General features: G+C 38.2%; 1 protein-coding gene across 2 annotated transcripts in view; it reads right to left on the reverse strand.

Moving 5' to 3' along the window:
- plpp4 (phospholipid phosphatase 4) overlaps positions 1-22,582 on the reverse strand; it is an 85,694-nt gene that overhangs the window by 3,121 nt on the left and 59,991 nt on the right. The window contains exons 3-6 of one of the 2 annotated variants that reach the window (XM_056760890.1): positions 22,212-22,302; positions 18,418-18,481; positions 12,782-12,906; positions 8,428-8,598 (exon numbers count right to left, since the gene is read on the reverse strand). In XM_056760890.1, the coding sequence (XP_056616868.1) occupies positions 8,428-8,598; positions 12,782-12,906; positions 18,418-18,481; positions 22,212-22,302 (451 nt within the window). The remainder of the gene's footprint in view (positions 1-8,427; positions 8,599-12,781; positions 12,907-18,417; positions 18,482-22,211; positions 22,303-22,582) is intronic. The other variant, XM_056760891.1, reaches the window with a different exon arrangement.

The raw sequence follows: 22,582 nt of genomic DNA on the forward strand, positions 1-22,582 counted from the left end.
CAAAACAATAGATTAATAGTCCGAATCAATGAACCACTAGCCTAATGGCTTCTCCCAAGCTAACTAGAGTCTGAAGTCAGTTATTCAAGAATTTAATCGATTTTAATATTTTTAATAGAATTAAAAAACTATTACATGAAGAAGAAAGTATGTATTCAATATTTAAATAAATGATATTCACTCCCTGAAACCCCAACTCTTTGAATGACTATAGAGGTACCTCTGAGTTAAGATTTAAACATATTGTATGGTATAAATCAGTGAATATGTTGTAATTCAGAGATGTCACAGCAGTTTTCATTGAGTTATGCCACACAATGTATGTCCATCCATCCATATGATTTTGTGATGACCACTCTTTGAATCCAAGGGTTCACATCCTAATGTGTTCACTGCTGAACAGAGGAATAAACCAATAGCTTTAACTGGCTTAACCTGGTTTTTCAGCCTGCTAAAATGATCAAAACCTCTCAGAACAGCCTGATGATAGGAAAATGTTTTTGCTCAGAGGCTTCTCAATCATAGCTCAGATAGGCTATTTGATAGAGTCCACCACTGTCTTTCATTGAAGTTTCAAATCAGTGTCTGATGTTTCTCTGAGAATTCCTTAGGAGAAATAAGAACAAAAATAAATGAGACAACTGCTGTAAAACTTGAAGAGTACAGATGTGTAAGAAAAGTGCAGATTGTAAATTTCATACTGAAATGATAATATTGATTTTTGACTTAAGATCACTGAAACACTAATGTAGACATCTGTGACATTTCTGGCTCTTTCTCTACTTGTGCTCAGCTCCATCTTTTATTCAGAGGAGGGTTTTTCTAACTCACCGACCTCAAGTTTGTTAAGCAAACACATTTAATGAAATGTTTTCTCCCGTTAAATACTGCCATAAGAGAAAGCCGTTAAGCACCCCCATAGTGGTACTGCTATTTGCTTGTTTAAGCCTGACTTCATGCACCACCATATATGGAAGATCATACTGTTTCAAGGTCTATCAGATGCCATAGGCAAACAACAAAAAATGCTGATATACACTGATGGTTTGCTGTAAATATAAAAAAAACACGATCTTCATAATGAAATCCCATATTAAAAAAAATAAAAGTAAAGTAGATTCCCTTTCTGTCGGTCTCTCGGCATTGTGTCGAGAGACCTTTGTGACCTTTGCCCGCAGACACTGCCACCTGGAGGAATCGGCCACGCCTACCGTCCAAAGCGTGTAAGACTACGGCATCACTGGTGTCGAAGGCTTACGCTGCTGCGGGCCAGGCTGCCTCCTCTCTTCTCGACATGGCCATCCTGCAGGTTCACCAGATCAAGGCGTTAAGTAAGCTCTGAACTATCTTGACGACTGGCTTATCTTGGCACACTTGTGAGATCTGTTGTGTACACAAAGGGACCTTGTGCTCCGGCACCTAGATCGATTGGGAGAGCGTGGTACACCGGCAGCAGGCGCATGGTGATAACGCCCCTCTGCCGAAGCAGTGAGCCCAGTGAAGAGGAGCACCAAGTGTTATTAGTTGCCCCACATTGGCCCCACCACACTTGGTTATCACGTATCGTCCTCTGCTGTAGTCGTGAGAGGCTCTCAGGCTCTTCAGAACAAAAGGCAAATGAATGCTGCACGCCGTCTTCGTTTTATACCAGATATCTGGGGGCGGAGACCGGCATGCAATTTCATTAGTCAAATTTCATTCGCCTTTTCGATAGTAGTCAGAGTTGATAGGTTCTCAAGGGCGAATACCATCTGTCGGCTCGACACAACGTCTCGTTCCCTCCATCAGGGAACTGAAGATACAGAAGTAACCGAGACGATTTGCTACATTTTTGTGTAGAGTTTTTTTTAAATCCTAGTTGTCCAGACAACGGTTAATTTTTACAATTTATAAAAAAATTGATTTTGGAAAATCTGTGAGACTGTAGTGTACAAATGTGTGATATGAATAAAAGCTCCTTATAAACGGCTGTTTAAATACTTTCCCTTGATATGAGTGAAAGCTTGGACCCAGAAATAGTATTCTTAACTTCACGACTCAACAAATGGATATAGCGGAATAATTTGCATATTTATAAACACCCCAAAGCTGTTTCATTTCTATAAATTGTACTGTAAAATAACTTAAAATATCTCATGACTGAAACCTTAATGAAAGATGTAAACATAATTTGCAAGGAATAAAATCACAACCATTCAGTCACAGCCTTTGTTTACTTGAACCGGTTTAATGGTCCCTGCCACTGTTGTTCTGATTATTTCTGTTCTATTACCACATACCCAGAAGGAATCAGGTATCAGATCCATACAGAGACAAACCAATAAGTTTGCTTTCGCTAATAAGATCTCATAGGGTGCAAAGCTTCCGTTACATCATCCATGTGACAAAGAAATAAATATACAGTATATACACACACACACACACACAATAATACAGTATATATGTACAGTTGTGTTCAAAATTATTCAACCCCCAATGCTGTAAATGGTTTTAGTGAATTTAGTGTACATTTGTAATTGTATTCAGAATGAAATCCTACAAGGATTTCTTAAAGAACCATATGCAACTAAAACGACATCAATTAGTTTTGTAATACAGTAGTAAATGTTTCTTTTGTGAATTCTTCATTGACATTATTATTCAAGCACTTAAAGACTACCACTCTGAAGAACAGAGGTTCAATGAAGTGTTTTCAATCAGGTATTGAAAACACCTGTGGATATCAGGGAGCAGCAATAAAGCCTAATAAGCACCAATTAGGCAGCTTTAAAATGACTGTGATACTCAGCTCCTTCTAGACATTTACTGGTGTGGTTACAAACATGGTGAGGTCAAGAGAATGGTCCAGGAAGACAAGAGAACAGGTGATTACTCTTCACAGGAAGGGCAATGGCTATAAGAAGATTGCAAAGATGTTAAACATACCAAGAGACACCATAGGAAGCATCATTCGCAAATTCAAGGCAAAGGGCACTGTTGAAACGCTACCTGGTCGTGGCAGAAAGAAGATGCTGACTTTGACTGCTGTGCGCTACCTGAAGCGTAGAGTGGAGAAAAGTCCCCGTGTGACTGCTGAGGAACTGAGAAAAGATTTGTCAGATGTGGGTACTGAAGTTTCTGCTCAGACAATACGGCGCACCCTGCGTAATGAAGGCCTCCATGCCAGAACTCCCAGGAGCACCCCCTTGCTGTCCCCAAAGAATAAGAAGAGTCGACTGCAGTATGCCAAAAGTCATGTGGACAAACCACAGAAGTTTTGGGATAGTGTTCTGTGGACTGATGAAACAAAATTAGAACTGTTTGGGCCCATGGATCAACGCTATGTTTGGAGGAGGAAGAACAAGGAAAGAACACCTTGCCTACTGTGAAGCATGGCGGGGGTCAATCATGCTTTGGGGCCGTTTTGCTTCTGCAGGTACTGGGAAGCTTCAGCGTGTGCAAGGTACCATGAATTCTCTTCAGTACCAGGAGATATTGGATGACAATTTGATGCAGTCCGTCACAAACCTGAGGCTTGGAAGACGTTGGACCTTTCAACAGGACAATGATCCCAAGCATACCTCCAAGTCCACTAGAGCATGGTTGCAGATTAAAGGCTGGAACATTTTGAAGTGGCCATCGCCGTCACCAGACTTAAATCCGATGGAGAACCTCTGGTGGGACTTAAAGAAAGCAGTTGCAGTGCGCAAGCCTAAGAATGTGACTGAACTGGAGGCTTTTGCCCATGATGAATGGGCGAAGATACCCGTAGATCGCTGCAAGACACTTGTGTCAAGCTATGCTTCACGTTTAAAAGCTGTTATAACTGTAAAAGGATGTTGTACTAAGTACTAAGATTGAATGTCACTTGGGGGTTGAATAAAACTGATAATGATGTGAGCTCAGAAAAGACATTTGTGGTTATTTCATTATAAATGTTATGTTATATTTGTCTGACCTACACGTGCCTCTTTGATTTAATTGTAAGCAGGATGACTGAATGATCATAATCAATGTCAAACCGACCAAAACAATCAATTTCAGTGGGGGTTGAATAATTTTGAACACAACTGTATATAGTGTGCCAAACAATGAATATGTGCATAAACTGTGTACACTTTCTGTTCAGTTCATATATGACAGAAAGTGTTTACAGTATATGTACGCATTCAATGTTTGGCAACAGAGAATCTAGGGCACAGACAAACATTTCTATTCTGGTGGTATATGCAGGAACGCTGTAATTTATGCTTTCACTGATTTGTGGATTCAGTAGGAAGTTGGCAGTGAACCACTGTGTCTACTTGTGTATTCATAGAAAAAAATATTAAAAGTATATTCTTTCAATAGTCTGTTTATTCCCTGACCTGACAGCACATTTGGGTCAACTCTCTATGTGTGGGAGTAATAGCATAAAAACAAATACGAAAATACTGCAACCAGCAATAAACTGAAGTCTACACAGAAAGTAGCACACAGAATCTGAGCCCAGAACTTGACAGAAAGCTCCACAGATTCAAGCAGAACTGAAACAATTGTGAAACGATTTTTTACAATGTCATTATGCTTTCCGTGACCTAGATGAGTGTAGGACTATCATCCCATTCCACATTTTCTTTCTCAAAAATCAGCACAGAAAAGGCAAGTCCTCCTCATAGTTTAGCTTTACATGCTTGTCTAGGTCTGTGATTGATGTTGATATGTGGCTGGGGGATTCTGGATGCTACTCAAACTGACATGATTGATAACTGTGAAAAAGGAACAGTGAGCCGTAAAACTCACGTGAATGTCAAAGCTTGATTCATTCTCAGTGTTATGTTCTACTTTACTTAACATATAATGGCTTAAAAATAAAGAGAAAGGGTTCTGTATGTGATTTATACTGGCTACATGCTTTGAAATAACTGTATTACAATGGAAAATGTTACATTTACTTAAAACATTTTACAATTTGTTTCTCTTTGTTTGTGTGAAGTGTAGTGGAGCAATGGCATAGATTATAGATTTACGCATATAACATACATCAGCCATGGCTTATTAGTGTCTGAAAACACTATTGGAGTTTTTATTGAATTTTCTTTATTAACTTCTAAAGCATGCACTTCATTTCATGTCAAGTTATAACTCTGTTAATGTATAAGTGAACCATTATAGAGGTATGCTGAAGAAAATAGTTTTTGACTTAATGGTTTGAACAGATTTAAAGATTCAATTTCACTTTATGAGAAGCACTCATAATAGGGAGCCCCAGAGACGACGTAATTTTGTATGCAAACCCCGGAAGCGAGTTAGCATTTTATGAAATGTTCGGCTCCAACGTTCCAAAGTCTATAGGTTTTTGGTAAATCACCTGAATTACGAAAACAAAACCTCTAAATATTTTCACGTTTTATCTTATGACATAAAACACAACAATTATGACCCGCGTTTGATTTTTTTAAAGCCTTAAAAATGGCGGCTTCCTTTGGAGCGTTGTTAAGTATGTTGACGAAGACTATGACGAAAATTATTCTTTCATGACATGTTTTCAATGATGAAAACGAGTCAATAACTAAATAAAAATGAATGCACCATAACGAAAACTGTAATAAAATATACTAACAAATAAAAACGAGACAAAAATATTCCTGTCCCATCTGGCGGACATTAGCTTGCGCGCATGTTTAGATTAGATTAGATTCAATTTTATTGTCATAACACATATACAAGTACAGTGTTACGAAATGTAGTTTAGGTGTAACCAGAAGTGCAATTAGCAAGTGCAGGATATACAGTGTGAATAAATACAGAATACAATATTAGGAAAATAGTATACAATGGGCATGTACTATGAAAATATGACAGTCGGTATGTACTATGAACAATATAAACAGAAGACTATATACTGTGCACATTAATGTACAGGTGGATATGAACAGATAACAATATAGACTATACAATAGTGCAAGTGACTTGAGTGTGCATTAGTTACAGACATTAGCTATTAAAGTTACAGTGCAGTAGATGAGTTGATGCGGTTATTAAAGGTACGGTGCAGTACATGAGTTAATGAAGTTATTGAAGTTATAGTGCAATACATGAGTAGATGTAGTTAATAGAGTTACAGTGCAGTAGATGAGTTAGTGCAGTTATTGAAGTTACAGTGCAGTAGATGAGTTAATGCAGTTATTGAAGTTATAGTGCAATACATGAGTAGATGCAGTTATACAGTTACAGTGCAGTAGATGAGTTAGTGCAGTTATTGAAGTTACAGTGCAGTAGATGAGTTAATGAAGTTATTGAAGTTACAGTGCAGTAGATGCGTTAATGCGGTTATTAAGGTTCCAGTACAGTAGATGAGTTAGTGCAGTTATTGAAGTTACAGTGCAGTAGATGAGTTAATGAAGTTATTGAAGTTACAGTGCAGTAGATGCGTTAATGCGGTTATTAAGGTTACAGTGCAGTAGATGAGTAGATGCAGTTATACAGTTACAGTGCAGTAGATGAGTTAATGCAGTTATTGAAGTTACAGTGCAGTAGATGAGTTAATGAAGTTATTGAAGTTACAGTGCAGTAGATGCGTTAATGCGGTTATTAAGGTTCCAGTACAGTAGATGAGTTAGTGCAGTTATTGAAGTTACAGTGCAGTAGATGAGTTAATGCAGTTATTGAAGTTACAGTGCAGTAGATGCGTTAATGCGGTTATTAAGGTTACAGTACAGTAGATGAGTAGATGCAGTTATACAGTTACAGTGCAGTAGATGAGTTAGTGCAGTTATTGAAGTTACAGTGCAGTAAATGCGTTAATGCAGTTATTGAAGTTATAGTGCAATAGATGAGTAGATGCAGTTAGTTATGCAATAGATGCAGTAATGCAGTAGATGAGTAGATGCAGTTATACAGTTACAGTGCAGTAGATGAGTTAGTGCAGTTATTGAAGTTACAGTGCAGTAGATGCGTTGATGCGGTTATTAAGGTTACAGTACAGTAGATGAGTAGATGCAGTTATACAGTTACAGTGCAGTAGATGAGTTAGTGCAGTTATTGAAGTTACAGTGCAGTAGATGCGTTGATGCGGTTATTAAGGTTACAGTGCAGTAGATGAGTTAATGCAGTTATTGAAGTTATAGTGCAATAGATGAGTAGATGCAGTAAGTTATGCAATAGATGCAGTAATGCAATAGATGAGTTACAGTGCAGTAGAGAAGTTGGTGCAATTATTGAAGTTACAGTGCAGTAGACGAGGTAATGCAGTTATGAAAGTTACAGTGCAGTAGATGAACTGCAGTAGATGTGCATCTTATCGCAGTTATTCCGAAATTTGCGTTTTCACAAGTAAAAATATAAATATGACCTCACGTTGTGTCAATCACATTTACACACTCCGATATTTACGGTCCGTGTGAGATTTTCTGCGTTTTTCGCATCTCATGAGCCAAGGGACTAAACTGCAAGTACTTTTTTAAACCGCGTTTAGATGTCAGTTATTTCATGTCTGACGTTGAGATCTCTGCCAAAATGTTAATGCTAAATAGTGAAATGTAAATAGTAAATGACTATAGTGCCAAGGTCATGGCATCAATGTTTGGTTAAATGTTTTGATTATAAGTTAGTGGTTCACGACCTGGTTAAATAAAGTTGCATAAAATGTTCCAATACTCATTTTATATTAAAAAACATGTCTGTTTAAAAAAAATCATGTGCTTACAGTGCCAAGATAATGCGGTCAAAAATAGTCATATCTTATATAAAATAATTGTCTCAATTTTTACGGCTCTATCGGCAGACATTCACACAGGTGGTGTGAATATCTGGAAGCACTGTCCTTGGCTGTTCTCGCTATGAGACTCACGCGAGAAACGTCCTCTGACATGCGTCAACTTCGTGTCAACATAAAAATCGAAAGGAAAAATAGCAGAGAAATCTCAATGAGGTGATTCTTCGTCAGAAATGAAGAAAAAGTTTAGACTCTTTGATAAAACATACTTAAATTGAGGTTTTATTGAAGGATAAGACTTCAAGTCTGGGCCAGAATGTGTGTTCTGTGGTAAAAAGTTGGTAAACGACAGCATGTAACCAAGCAAAATGAAAGACACCTTGTAAAAATAAGCAGTAATTGACAGCAGCCTGAAAAATAACCTGAACATTTGTTTGAGTATTCAAGTAAAAAGGTCATTAAAATCTTTTACATTACCCATTTTTAACCATTTAATTTAATTTATTATTTAATTATTTCATTTAATTTATTTATATTTACTATCTATATATGAGTAGCAATTTTGTGTGTATACACACACACACACATACATATATGAGGGTATGGGAGGCTCAGATTTTGATAGTTGTACGTGCCAAAGGAAAACAGGTTTGGAACCACTGTACTAAGTAAATGCAATAGATGTCAGGGAACTACAAACGTGTGTTGGGTAAGCAGTTTTTATGATTTTTACACTGCTGCAAACATCTGACCTTGCCAGTGATGCTTGTAGTCGCAGGTGCGAGACAAGGCAATCATCATGGCGCTGTAGAGGGGCAGGACCATGGCACAAAGTCGCCAACTGCGCCCGCGCCCAGCATCCGTGAAGCACTGCAACTTGCCCGCCAAGTAGAATGAGGTAAAACCCAGGCCAGAGAAAGCAACTAAAGCAACAGAGAGAAAAAGTTAAACTGGATTAAAGTAAAGGTACTGAGTGAATTGTAGGTGAAAGAAACAAATTTAAGTTGATATTTTCGATTATTCACACAGATTTCGTAGGTTAACATTTTCGAAAACATTATTGTCTCCTGGTTTGTTTAAGTATTTTCCTAAAGAAAGATTCACATAAATCTCACGGTTTTGAATGGTCTCAATGTCAATGTTTTAAATTGTGGTCAAGTACAGAGACCCATTTTTGGAATTAAAAGATTTTAATATAAAAGAGATAAATCAACTAATTCCCCCAATGCCAATTGACATCATGAAATCATTTCATAGTTTAATACTCCTACTCCTACATGTCACCGCCACCTAATTTCTGTGTGTTATTATTTTGCCTTTAGGAATTGTACTTTATATTAGAGTCCAATTCTCACTATCAACTAGTTACTTTTTACTATGCTCAGTAGCTGTTAATTAGAACCTAAATGCCTAATCCTGCATGGCCTTATTTAATCCTAAACAATACCTAGAACTTTCAACTTCCTTATAAGCAGAAATTGTAATTTTACTCAGGTGTTCCCAGGGGCGCCGTATAGGGGGGAGAAGAGGACAATTCCAAGGGCCCATGACTGACAGGGTCCCCTTTAATAGGTAAAAACAAATATAAAATTATCAAACCATCATCATTCATTATATATTTTTATATAATAATACAATTAAGGATCTCTTTGTTTTTGGCAGTAAAAGTAAAAAATCCCAATTGACCAAATGGTAAACATCCATATTGACCGACCACCTGCATGAAATGATTTGGTCCTTCCTTAGCACTCTCAATGACGGTGTTTAGTTGCAGTCAGTAGAAGCGCCAGAACTACAGTGACCACAATGTTACCTAGTAACGTTAAATCAAAATCTGGTTTTCAAAAAAGGAAAGAAAGAAAAGCGAGAGAGGAAAGACAAAGGGTGTCAAACTGTAACCCAGTTATTCACCAAGAAAGGTGTGTAGCCTATAGTCCAGTGGTTCTCAACTGTGGCCCACCAGATCCACTTTCCAGCCGAGTTCAGCACTAACTCTGATAAAACACCTGAAGAGGCTAATCAGTGACTTCAGGAACAGATGCGTTCAACTTAATGTTGGGCAGCGCAGATTTTTTTGGCATATCGCATTAAAGTACCGCAAGAGCGATTCGAATGCGTACCGCGCAATCTGCACTTGAATCTCTTTTGCGGTACTTAAATGTCACACGATGATAGATTTGCACAGCGCCGCATTAAGTTGAACGCATCTATTGTAAAGATGCTGATTAGCTTGTTCAGGTCTTTTATATCAGACTTTGGGATAAACTCTGAAGGAAAATGGATCTCGCGGGCCAGAGTTAAGAACCACTGGCCTATAGTCTATGAGTAGTATTAACCTTTTAAAGTGCCGACAAGAGCGAGCAGAGAGCTTGTGCACTCCCTCTGTCTAACTGTATTTGACTTCATTCGGTGTTGCTCAGACCGAACAGCCTAAGAGCATCGTGGGACAATGTGCTCCATATGCTTTTAAAACGCTCTCACGGAACATTGATGTCATATTCCGATCGTTCTGCTCATAGCTTATGATGAAGTCGAACACGTCGGTTTCTGAACTGTCTCTCTCCCTGACACGTTAATCAAAAGCAAGGTCAGAAGACAGAATCCTTGTTTCACGTGGCGCATTCAAAGAATAGTTTTACCCAAATTACAGCTGGGTACTGCATGTTTCCCAAAAAAAAAAAAACTTCATATTTCAACTCTGTCCCTTTTCTAGCATACCGACTGGATTTCTTTTATATAAATATAAAGTCCCTCCTTCAAAATGCTCTAATTGGTAAAGCTGACCAAGGCTGTCGTGATTGGTTCCCCGCTTAGAGAATGTGTGTGAAGATGTCCAGGTCGTGCTGTTGCCAGTGCTGGAGCGGTCCCATGTGCATCAACCCGAAGGGGATCACACTAGCCGAGGACACCATGGGCCCCAGGATCATCTGAAATAGTTTCAGGGATACCGCTGGTTGCTGCCTGAAAAGGTTCAAGCAGTAGTCAACTGACTGTGCATGCTCGGTAGTCATTCGCAATGTCGTGGAGAGTTCCATGCCAAGAAAAATTATGCTCTGCACAGGGGAGAGCTTGCTCTTTTCCCTGTTGACCTGTAACCCCAAACAATCTAGATGCCGGAGCACCAGGTCCCTGTGCGTACATAACAAATCTCGCAAGTGAGCCAAAATGAGCCTGTCGACGATATAGTTGAGTATGCGCACCATGATCTTTGTGAAGACTTGTGGAGACAGGGACAGACCGATGGGGAGGACCCTGTACTGATATGCCTGTTCCCGCAGAACATCTCGGCTGGAGGGACGAGTCAGATTGCTTCCTTTGCCAGAAGGGTGGTGACCTGGGCCCGAAGCATGGGAGCATCCTTATCACTGTCTGAGGTTGAGAGGATGCCCCGAAACTTGGGCAGGCGTCTGGCGAATTGGATTCGCATAGCCAAGAGGGATCGTCCTCCCTTGCCACCGTGATGGTCTGGGAAGCTCTAGCCAGGCTTGAGTTGTCGACAGATGAGTAAAACGGGGTGCGAACGGTCCGCGAGCCTGTGGCTGACGGATTAACGCTCAGTGTATTCCCCACATCCCCCTTGCTATGGCAGGGCCATATTTAGCTCTTTCTAGAACACCTCTGGAACTGCCGAGACGCCCAGGGCAAGTCACTGAAGAGAAGGGACAGTCTGCTGCACCACGTCGTAAGATTCCAGCAATTTGAAGATCTGCGTAGATCTGGTAGATCAGCATGGATCGAAGGCTCTGAATAACAAAAGGTGAATGAATGCAGCACGCCATCTCCCTTTTATACCCGTATATCCGGGAGGGAGTCCACCATGCAAATTTCATTCGGCAATTTCATTGGCCCTTTCAAAGTCAGTCATAAGATGATAGGTTCTCAAGTCAAACCCCATCTGTCGGTTCGACACAACGTCGGGAGACCGATAGAAAGGGAAGTGCTTTTTCCCTTTACCTTCTCTATTTCATTATAAGGCTTATTGTTTGTTTGTTCAACAGCTGCTTTGATATAATGTGGTGCAAATTGTAAAAGCACTATAATAAAAAATTTGAACAGAAAATCTATTGCATGAAAGAAAACTAAGAATAGAGCACATTCCCAGACCAAGAGAAGTTTGAAGAGAATGCAGATTTTACTTCTCTGCTGGTGGTCACTGTTCACAACACTGACAGAGACACTATGCTCAATTGCTACTCATGTGTGAAAAGTTGAGATTTGTTGATAAATGCAGAAGGCCAGATCAAAAAGGATGCAACTCTAAATGGGCGCTCGGCCAGATAGGACCTATTATGGCACACCGAGCCTTTTGGCAGGATTGCGAGTTTGGTAATAAAGTTAAGGAGCAGAGATGACAGCCACTCTGACAGCACATATCAATGCACTGAAAATCTAATTTCCTTTACCCTCGAGATACCCTCTACATTTTTGTTGAACAACTGAAAGATTGTCAAACCTCTTTATAACCATGGTGAATTCCTGTGTATATTTTACGTATTGTGAAGTATATCTCTTTGTCATACTTTATGTAAAATATTTCACTCAAATATAAAGTTGCCATCATATACTCACCTCATGTCATATGGATGAAATGATGAAAAAAATGGGAAAGCTGAGTTTCAATGATGATAAATTTCATTTGATTATACCTTTGTATTTCTGATAAATGTAAAGGGACCATATTTACGTTCTGCCTAAATCTATGAAATTAGTTTCTTTCTTTTAGAAAAGTGAAAGTTTGCCCTACATTACTCTATTTATAGCTAAAGACTGTTGTCTTTTGCTTATCATTTGCATGGAATACGTAAAGTAATAAGTACATGTTTAAACACAGTTGTACCAAACACCATTGTAAATGCTGTTGTAGGTGATTTAGCTCTTACTTCTCCCACCGGATCGAGGCAGTTCTACTTTTTTACCAGTAAAGACAGAAATAGGAGCAAATATAATTACTCTATAGTCCTACATTATAAGTTTATTTCAAAACAATTTTCATATCACACACTTAGGTCAGTTGTGACAGTTTACTTTTTTTATTGAAGTGTTATTCTGAATTGGCCTTTAAAACGGATATGCTCTACCAACACTAGCTCACATATTGGCACTTACAGGAGGAGTGGCTGCTGGGAAAACTTTTGCGACCCTCAGACACCAAGTCTGGCTCTCCAGTGCACATCATCTTGGGGTTCATCTGACCATCAGGGAAACAGCGTTGGAAGTAGTCCGGCCTTGGCCTGAGATCGCAGAACATTAAAGATCTAAGCATAAACATGTCTATTACCAATATTATTTTATTTATATAACGTTTTCAAATTTTGCATTGTTGCAAAGCAGCTTTACATACATTTGGTCAGTGGTTACTGTAGAAAGGTTAAATAAATATGAAAAATAAAAACAGTACATTGAAAACTTTTGACTGGTTGTTTAAATTGAGTTTGCTGTGTTTTCACAATGGAGAATCACACCACAAGCGCTCTCAGAAACATTTATGTAATTGGTCTTTTGACGCTTTATCCTGTAATATCTGTATTTAGCTGCAGACACGCTTCATTTTAACCCTTTCGGCTCTGCTTCTTTCCCGCCAAAGTGAAGATCAGCAGACACGTGCTTATTTTAACAACACTAGTGCAGACATGCAGAGCAGGTGAATGGACGCACAACAGTAAACAAAATGCAGCAAATATTAAAGCATATGTATCCGTCAGTCTGTTTACTGTTTGCTGTATGTAAACTAAAGTCTCTTATAACAATTGATTATAAGATAACAAGCATCAAAGATTAATTTCAAGCATTCATTTCACTGGGATTTTGGTATTATTCAGTCTTCACAAGAAAACCTGCACACTTTTCACAAGCAGGTTCAAATTTTGAAATGTACAACGTATTAATTGGGAAATTATTTTAAGATAGAAATAGTTCTGGTATGAAAGTAAAAAATGGCATGGAAATGCTTATTTAGTAAGTAACTTTGTTTTCTGTTTATGATTTTAATTGTATTTTTTTTTATTATTATTTATTTGCCGAAATGCACCCTGCATTTGTAGTTGTGCAAAGGAACAACTAATTTTGTTTCTAGGATTTACGGTTTAAAAGTTATAGGTAAAAATAAATGGGGAAGTTTGGACTGTAGGTGGCACTATGAAGTTTTAGATAGAGACACATTATTTGCCATGGTAACAGTTCAGACTGTCCTCTATGTTTGTGCCAAATCTCACAACTTTCACATGTATCGTACTAAGGGCTGCCATAGACTTCATTGAATCCGAAATATAGCTGTAACTGGCCATTACTAGGTCAAGCCCAACAAGGCACAACAGGACATATTTGCATACATTTCTGATAATGATTTTCTGAAAAGCAGATCTAAAAACATAAGTAAAAGCACTTAGAACACAATATAAGTACTTATAACTCTTGACCACAAGGTGGAGCTGTCACCAAACTTTGGTGAGTTGAACAACATTTGCCAATGATGAAACATACCAAGATTAGTTTCGATATGCAGTTTGGTGAAGATCGGCAAACCCATTTTGGTGTGCTCGCTCTCAAAATATTTTACGTGGTATGCAAAAATGGTATGACGAAAGAAAAATAATTACTTAACTTTGTAGAAGCCATCTAGATGCTACATAATTTTTTTTAGCCATTTAAAGTATATTTATACTTCAAATTCCAATATCTTAATATATATGTACATAATAAGCATTTTTATAAATGTATTAATATTTTTTACCACAAGGGGGCCTAAAAAGCCATTACATTTTCTCTCAGAATAGGTCACGATGCCCCTTGCCAAATCTAAGGAATTGATTACGATGAAAATCCATAAAAAGCAAACAAAGTTACAAACAATTCTGAAGTGGCGCGGAACTAGATAGATCGAGCTAGCAATAAAAAAACATGCCATTAAAGATAGCTAAATATTATAACACTCCTTGTTGTGGAAGAATACTGTCGCTGCATAACCTTCCTTCAGATTCCGGTATTAGGAATGCGGTGTTAAAGTTTATTTTAAAGACGTTCCAGCTCATGTGGGAAAAACATAAAGCATTTGTTTGTTTCATTTCTCCAAGGATTCCTTTGTGAACAAGGCAGAGATCGATACTGGATTTGTGGAATGACTAAAATTTTAAAGCAGTGCTGTGACGTCAATATTGGATCTGATAGGAATGGCGCAGCAATCTTATGTGAGTAAAACATGTTTGTACTATGCGTCATTATTGCTTTGTTAGAGATCGCTTGATGTGCCCGGAGCACTATTCACATGAGATTAGTATTACCTGGTGACCTCTTGTCATTCTTATTAATAGCAGAGGTTGTCTGTGATCTTAAGTCCGTGCAGATCGCCCTCTGTGATTTGGTGGGCTCATACGCACTATGTCTTAGTTGGGTTAGGACTAGTCCTAGACTAAAATACATGTAAGAGCTGTCTAAACTATGAACAACTTGCACTGACATCTTAAAAAAAATCAGTGCCATTGTTTTTTCTTAGAAGGCACACAAGTTAAGTTTCTACGTAAGGCATGTTTGTCAAAATCTAGTAAGGCCACGTTTCACAGACAAGCCAAAGGCTAGTCCCAGACTTATGTAAATTAATGTTTGAGCTGTCTCAACTGAAAATAACTTGCCCTAACATACCGTAAAATATTGTGCCATTGTTTTATCTAAATATGCAAACAGGTAATGTTTCTTTTTAAAACATTTCTATAAAAGTGACTCAAATATCCTACAGGAAGCCACCCCTAGTTTTTTTTTTTTTTGAGGGAATAAGTTCTGTGGTTAAGATTTCACACTTCTAGACTTTCTTAAGGTCAAGGAACAATCAATTATTTGTGCTCAAAAGCAGTTTAATACATATTTCAGGAATAAAATATTTCATTCACAATTACAGGAGTTCTTGTTTATACTTTCATATGTTTTAATTTACTTAAACATCTGCAAAGTTACAATGCTTTAAGTTTACTGTAAAGGGACATATTAAATAGAAATCACTATTTAAACAAACTTCTCTTAGTGACTACTACAAGCTTCTTCCTGGGTTTGTGACATCATAAACCCCTACACTGACAAACTCTGTCAATCAACTTCAAAAAGAGTTTCAAGGAGTGAGGAGCACCGGGAAATTTTTTGGAGCACCCATACAAAATGAAGAATACCATGGTCTGTCGGACTACTCGAATACACTTAGTAAGAATTTTACCCTTAAAACATGCATATGATGCTTCATGATTTCCTGAAATCATGTGTTTACATCGTAAAGTCTGCAAAAGATGCAAGACGCGCACAAACGGTCAAACCAGGGGCGCCACTGGGGGTGGGCTAAGGAAATTGAAGCCCTGAGTTATGACAGTAAATCCCCGAATGTTTTTATTACCATGCCCTGTACGAATCTCTGGGGGGCCTTCATGTATCATGTATTCATGTCCAAGGTCGTATTCATGTGTCAGGTAATTAGTGAACGTTCTGTACAGTAATGATAAAAGGTTGCACCACAACAAAATGTGCACTTGCACACATGCTACCAAATATATATAGATGTCGCAAAGGTTACATTTCTGAGCATAATAGTTGCAAATTGGTCTCAATTTCGAGCCCTGATAAATATGAGTGAACAGAGGACTTGTGGTGAAAAGTAAGGTTGTTGTTCGATTATTTAGTTTCCCGCACAAAGGAACATTGCAAGGCCTCTAAAAGACCTCTGTATCAGTGTCTCTCGCTCACGGAGCTCTGCTGAGAACATTCTCTCAAAACATCCAACCCATTTATTCATTTGGTCTGACTATTTGAAGAGTGATGCAAGCACAGAATGAAACCTAGAGTTTAAAAAAGGAACCCAGAGTTTAGAAGTTGTTTAATAGCAAACTGAATTTATTGAAAATTTGCATGTTACACAGGTTGCGATTTGCTGGGGTTATGGTGCGGAATTCTCCCCATCTGGTCTTTTGATCTGTGCATCTGCTCTAATATTTTTATCCCCGGTGGTACGGTTACCAACTGTCCTGTTTTATTTGTGCCTGAATAATTTATCCCATACGTGAGTTCCCATGTCCCGTTTATTGACTGCTCTTCTGTTCTACCCACTGATTTAAGCAGCAGCTGCAGTGAACACGACACTTGACTTGAGAATGATTACCGACACCTGTCATCCAATCACAGCCCCCCGTCACCCATCAGTTTACGTTAAAGCAGCACTATAGAACTTTTGCTCACAGGTTCCCCCATGTGGTTGATAAGCGCATATGTCTGTTACCAGTGTTGTAAATAACATCGCTGTATAAGCTTCCCCATGGGCAGCTCAATACAAGTGAATGTGTTAACTAAGCTGGTGGAAGCGCCGGAAGCAGAGACGTCATGTGGAAACCGTATCGCACTCTTCCGTATGCAGGGCATGGACGAGGCTGTGAGTACCGACCCGAACACAGAACATACAGAGTGTGGTTGTATACTGTATATAAAATACCTAACATAAATATATTTAATAATATAAAGAAAAACCCTAAGCTTGATGAAAACAACGTTCAAATTAGAAATAGATTTTCAATGTTGACAATAGAGATGACGGCAACGTCTAGGTCACATGATGATTTGAGTTTGTGTCTTGAATTCAGACATGGCATAGTTTCATCAAGTGAAAATCTCAGAAGTTTTATAACTTGACCACAAACTGTTGTCATGATGATTTAGTAAGCGTTTCCACATAGAAATCTGTCCAACACGATTTATAGTTTTTAAAGGAAGGAAAAACAAAATGATATTTGGTTCAACAACGCTTCAACAGTTTGTTTGGATGAAATGTGATATAAAGACAGCTAGTGTACTTTCTTCCAAACCTTCACTCATCTCCCTTAAAAAACAACAAAGGCTGCTTCCTCTGTAATGTGTAAACATTTTTACAGCACACCTGATGTTTCCTGGCAGAATTATCATTGAATACACTGTATAAACAAATATATGTGGTAGCTGCATTTAAAAAATCTGAATGTTTGTTGGCGCTGTTTGACTTATAAATGGAATTCAGTTCCAAAAAGGTCTTATTCAAGTCAAAATTCCTCAATAAATGCTACTTTAGCCTCATGGGCTTCATATAAGCTTAACGTGGTTTGTTAAGTATTTTCTTAAAGCTTTCCAAAAACATCCCCCAACTCCCAATTTTTCCACAAATCGCACCCTAATGTTACAGCTAAATATACAGGTATGTCAAAATTTTATGAAAACACGCAATTTTACTGTCAATGTGGGATTATTTTACCTTTTTATGAGCTTAATCATGTTTTTTGTAAGAAGTCATTTTGACCTATATTCACTTTATATCTTTTAAGGAAGTAAAACATCCATGTTTGCAGAGCATATATTGGGTGCTTTAGTTGTAGAATGTTAATATAGAAAATTATCCAAGATGATTATGATAATTATCATTGTTATTTAATAGAGTAAAATGTAAATCAGTCAACACGTGCCTTTCTTGATAGAATTTTTATGAAATGACGGTAGATATGATTGACGTCATAAAGTAAAAGAACTGGGCTGTGTCAGAAAAGGCCCCTATACCCTAATATAGTGCACTCATTCGATCCCATGATGCATTGGAGTAACGAATGTACATTCACTTTGAGCCGGGAGGAATCCATTGTGAGGCTTGTGCCCACAATTTTGCAAAAGAGGGCAACCCGCAGGTTTAAAAATAAAACGTCATTACTTTTATGTAAAAGAAACTTATTTGTAATGAAACCATGTTTGTACATTACCTGCCAACTATCAACTTGAGAGTATTTGTGAAGACTCCATTCAAAGCCAGTGCAAGAGATACAGCTGAAAAACAAAACACAGAGATACAGTTGTGATAGAGTGTGCCTGCAGTTATTATACACTGAAATTAAATTCACTTAATTTGCACTATTTTTCAGTTTTATTGAATTGTTATCCGCGGAATTGTTAAAGAGCAACTATAACAAAGTCCTTGACATTAAATTTCATGCAGTGTGTAATGTTGCTGTGTGTGAAGTCTGCCAAGTTGTAAAGAAAAAGTGCAGTAATAACAAAATTCAACACTGAATCAAGCAAATGATTCGTCTGAAGTTCAAATTTCAGTTCCGCAAAAGATTTGCGTCACTCGGTGCAATGCCTGCTTATGTTTTACTTGGACCGCCAACGAAAACTTGAACCTCCCCAAACACTGTTGCTCACTTGTGTTTACATCATGTCCAAGAGACGCTGTGTACCACACTGTGAAAGTAAATCCGTTTTATTTTCACATTCAAAGGAAAAAGTTGTGAAGAATCAGTGGTTAAATATAATCTTTACATTGACACCACAGGAGTTGAACCCCAACCTTTTGCTGTGGATTTGTCATTTCAATGACAACTACTTCTCTAATCTCGGCACTTTCACTACGGGATAAATCAAGCATTCTGCGTTAGTGCAGGGGTTCCCAAAGTGGGGGTCGCAAGGCCGTGAGGGCGGGGTCGCAAGATGATTTCCAGAAATCATATTTATTTTAATTAGAAATAGTGTTTGTGATCAATGAATGTAACAAAATAAACAAATATTAGTTAAGTTAAAAATAAGACAAATAAAAAGCCACCAGCCTTAGGAATTTCCTGAGGTGATTACGTCACATTTACGACATTAGCAACTCCATTAGGTTAGGTGCAGCAAGCCATGATATAGAGTCGCATGTGCACGCAGATTATTTTTCAGGCATTAAGTTTAGAATATACTGTTATTTTTCTAACTGAAATGTTGATTAATATCGACCAAAGACATCGCATGGAGGCCAGCCGCTGTCAGAGGAGCCATCGTCTTCAGGTACAAAAAGAGGCACATCCATCAGCACTTATATTTATCCATTTGGCAGACACTTTTATCCAAAGCAACTTGCATTGCAATATACTGTACAATTGTTTCTAAGTATGTGCTATCCCTGGAATCAAACCCACAACATTGGCATTGCTAACGCCATGCTCTAACCACTGAGCTACATAGAGCACTTGAATCAGTTTGATGAAATTCGATGATCTGTAGTTATAGTTCATAGTTGATGCAGAACAAGTAAAGTAATCTAAAACATGTCCACTTTATTTCTTAAACAGTTTAAATCTGTCACTTAACTAAAGAGGATTATAACATGTGGAGATCTCAGTGGGGTTTGGATTTATGGATGACTCATGGAACAAATAATTCAGCTGGTGTTGGCATTCTTAAAAAAAGCTTGAATGGTAATATTGTATGCTCGGATTGTGATCCTGGTGGTCATTAGGCCTATATATGTCTTGTATTAGAATTGTCAAACCAGACGAGTATAATGGTTAACATATATGGGTTTACTCAACAGAAAGATAACCAAAATAAGAACAAATAGAACTACATCCTATTGGAAACTTTATAATTCAATGCTTCGTTTTAAGGAAATTCAGAATAAGATTTAACTTTTTAGATTAATTAACTTCTTTAATTACCAACTATTTTGCAGTAAATGGGATTTAGCAAAGTTTGAAATTGTTAAATATGTACGTGCCTTTAGCAGTACATTGCCTTAAAATAAAAAAAAATGAGGAGACTGTCTTAATGGATACAATTTCAAATCTTGTATTTAAAGCAGTGTTATCTGATAAGGTTGAATTTGCTCACCTTCAAAGTTTGCTCGAGCTCTTTAAACAAAAAGCTGAGAGTGCAAATGTTAGACCACGATAAGATGGATTGAATAAGGAGAACAAAATTCTTGTTTAATTTTTTTTTGTTAATGTGCTATTACAGTATATCAAAGATTCCTGTGAAACTAGTACTTTTGGCGTGGACTTTAAAATACAAAATTTTATTTATTTATTTGGAATAATCAAAATATCCTGTATAAACACAAAACTTTGATTTTCGATAATTGGTTTCATAATGGACTGATTCTTGTAAATCAGTTGTATAACAACACAGGCTTATTTATGTCTTATTCTGAGTTCTTTTTACCATATCATATACCTGTGTCCCCTAAAGACTTTGCTATAGTTATAGGAGCGATACCATCAGGTATAAACATGTTTTTCAAATACAGCAATCAATCTCAACTTAGAACTGCATAAGAATCTTATATAGGTAAAATATGTAAAATATGAGAAAAAGGTTAAAAGTATCAAATAAGATCTCTTTTACTTAAGGATATTGTTTCCGCATCTTGTGTAATTTATTATTGAAATAGTTTTTGCGTGGAAAAAAGATTTGGTCTTTGCAAGATAAATATTTTCTAACTTATAAAGTAAAGGAAGTGTAGTTCAAAATAATTAATAGATTTTACCCCGTCCAGGACTTCATGGTGATGTTGATATTAGCACTTCCATCGATATAATGCACCAATAAAATATTAACAAAATTTAACACAAATTCAACATGTGTAACAACCAGCCTGTTTTCCCTGTGTTTTTTCCTAAAGTCTTGATTTCTCAACACTCCCTCGCCTGTCCTTCGTCAACCATTCTCGCATCTGCCCTTCATGAGCTCATCACCCGGGCACTAAATAAACTTTCACTCGCTCTTTGTTCAGTGTCTGGTCTCCAGAGTTCCCCGAGCCGGCATCTCCAGAGTTCCCCCTGGACTTTCCCCAAACAATTTTTTTTGGGGGGCAGTGTCGGGACAAGGTGGCCGTCCTGACTGTCCCAGCTTCCCTCAGCATGTCCAAGAGAACCCGTGGTTGAAGGTGCCCTTGGTAGGCAGCAGTCGTTTAAAGTGTCACCAGCCTCCTCGCCATGACTGTGGCGGCCTTCAACCCCTGCACTCCCGGCTCGACCGCCATGGCCAATGGCTGACTTTAACCCCTACACTCCTGGCTCCACCGTCATGGCCTCTGCAGCCGTCTCCATCCCCTGTGCACCACCCTGGCCCCCTGAACTGTCTGCACCCCCATGGTTGCACAAGCTCCTGATTCCTGGTGCAGGGAGCATTGTCCTGGAGGCTTCCTGTCCCGGACGCCCACCCTCCCTCCCCGGTTTTTTACATTTTCAACAATAATTTTCACTACGTGTCTTTAGAACTGACAGTAGTTTTAATGCCAGAAGAGGCGTTTAAACTGCCACAAGCTGTTTATAAATATGGCCCTAAGATGGTAATGTAATAAAGACTGTTACTGTTTTGCACTGTTTGCCTAACCGGGGGCGCTGCTGACATCCGCTTTAGAATTTAAATCCTCTCCTTTATCTTAAAGGTGTACTTCTCTGTGATAACCATGCAGTGTGTGTGTGTGTGTGCACGTGCACGTGTTTGCGTGTGACTTTGTGCTCTGTGCATGTGGGTGTGTATGAACCTGTGTCCCTGGCTGTTTTCTGTGTGTGTTCACTTTTTTGTTTTTACTTGGATAACTTTAGAGTTGCCTTGATGTCCAATGACTCCTGAGATAGGCACAGGCTCCCCGTGACCCGAGGTAGTTCGGATAAGCGGTAGAAAATGGAATGGAACTTAAGAGTTTTGTTTGTAGTCAATATGTTTCATGTACAGCTGCTTTGTATAATGAAAATTGTAAAAAGTGCTTTATATATATAAACTAGAATGGGATACTCACCTAAACAAGCTTCTTTAATTTCTGTTTTGTCCGTCCTCTGTATAATTTTCACCACAAAAATCACAGCCAGCGGGGTAAGGAATGAAATTGCCTGCAACGACAAAAGGACATAATATCTCCTGTAGCTTATCAAACAAAGAGATTGCACACAAAGATGCCATGATTATGATAAAAGGTCTTTCTCCAGGCACAAGCAACCGATGCACCTGATGTAAGCAAGGGCTTATGTGATATACATGTTAATTGTCAGACGTATTGTTCTAAAGTGAACGACGAAAGTGCACTTAGGGCGTGCCAGAATCCAGTTTTGCTAGTTTAACAATTAATGGGGCACAAATGCATTTGCTATTGAATGTGGCACATGACGTAAA

This window comes from Triplophysa dalaica, chromosome 11, assembly GCF_015846415.1.
Source record: "Triplophysa dalaica isolate WHDGS20190420 chromosome 11, ASM1584641v1, whole genome shotgun sequence".
Classification (NCBI taxonomy): domain Eukaryota; kingdom Metazoa; phylum Chordata; class Actinopteri; order Cypriniformes; family Nemacheilidae; genus Triplophysa; species Triplophysa dalaica.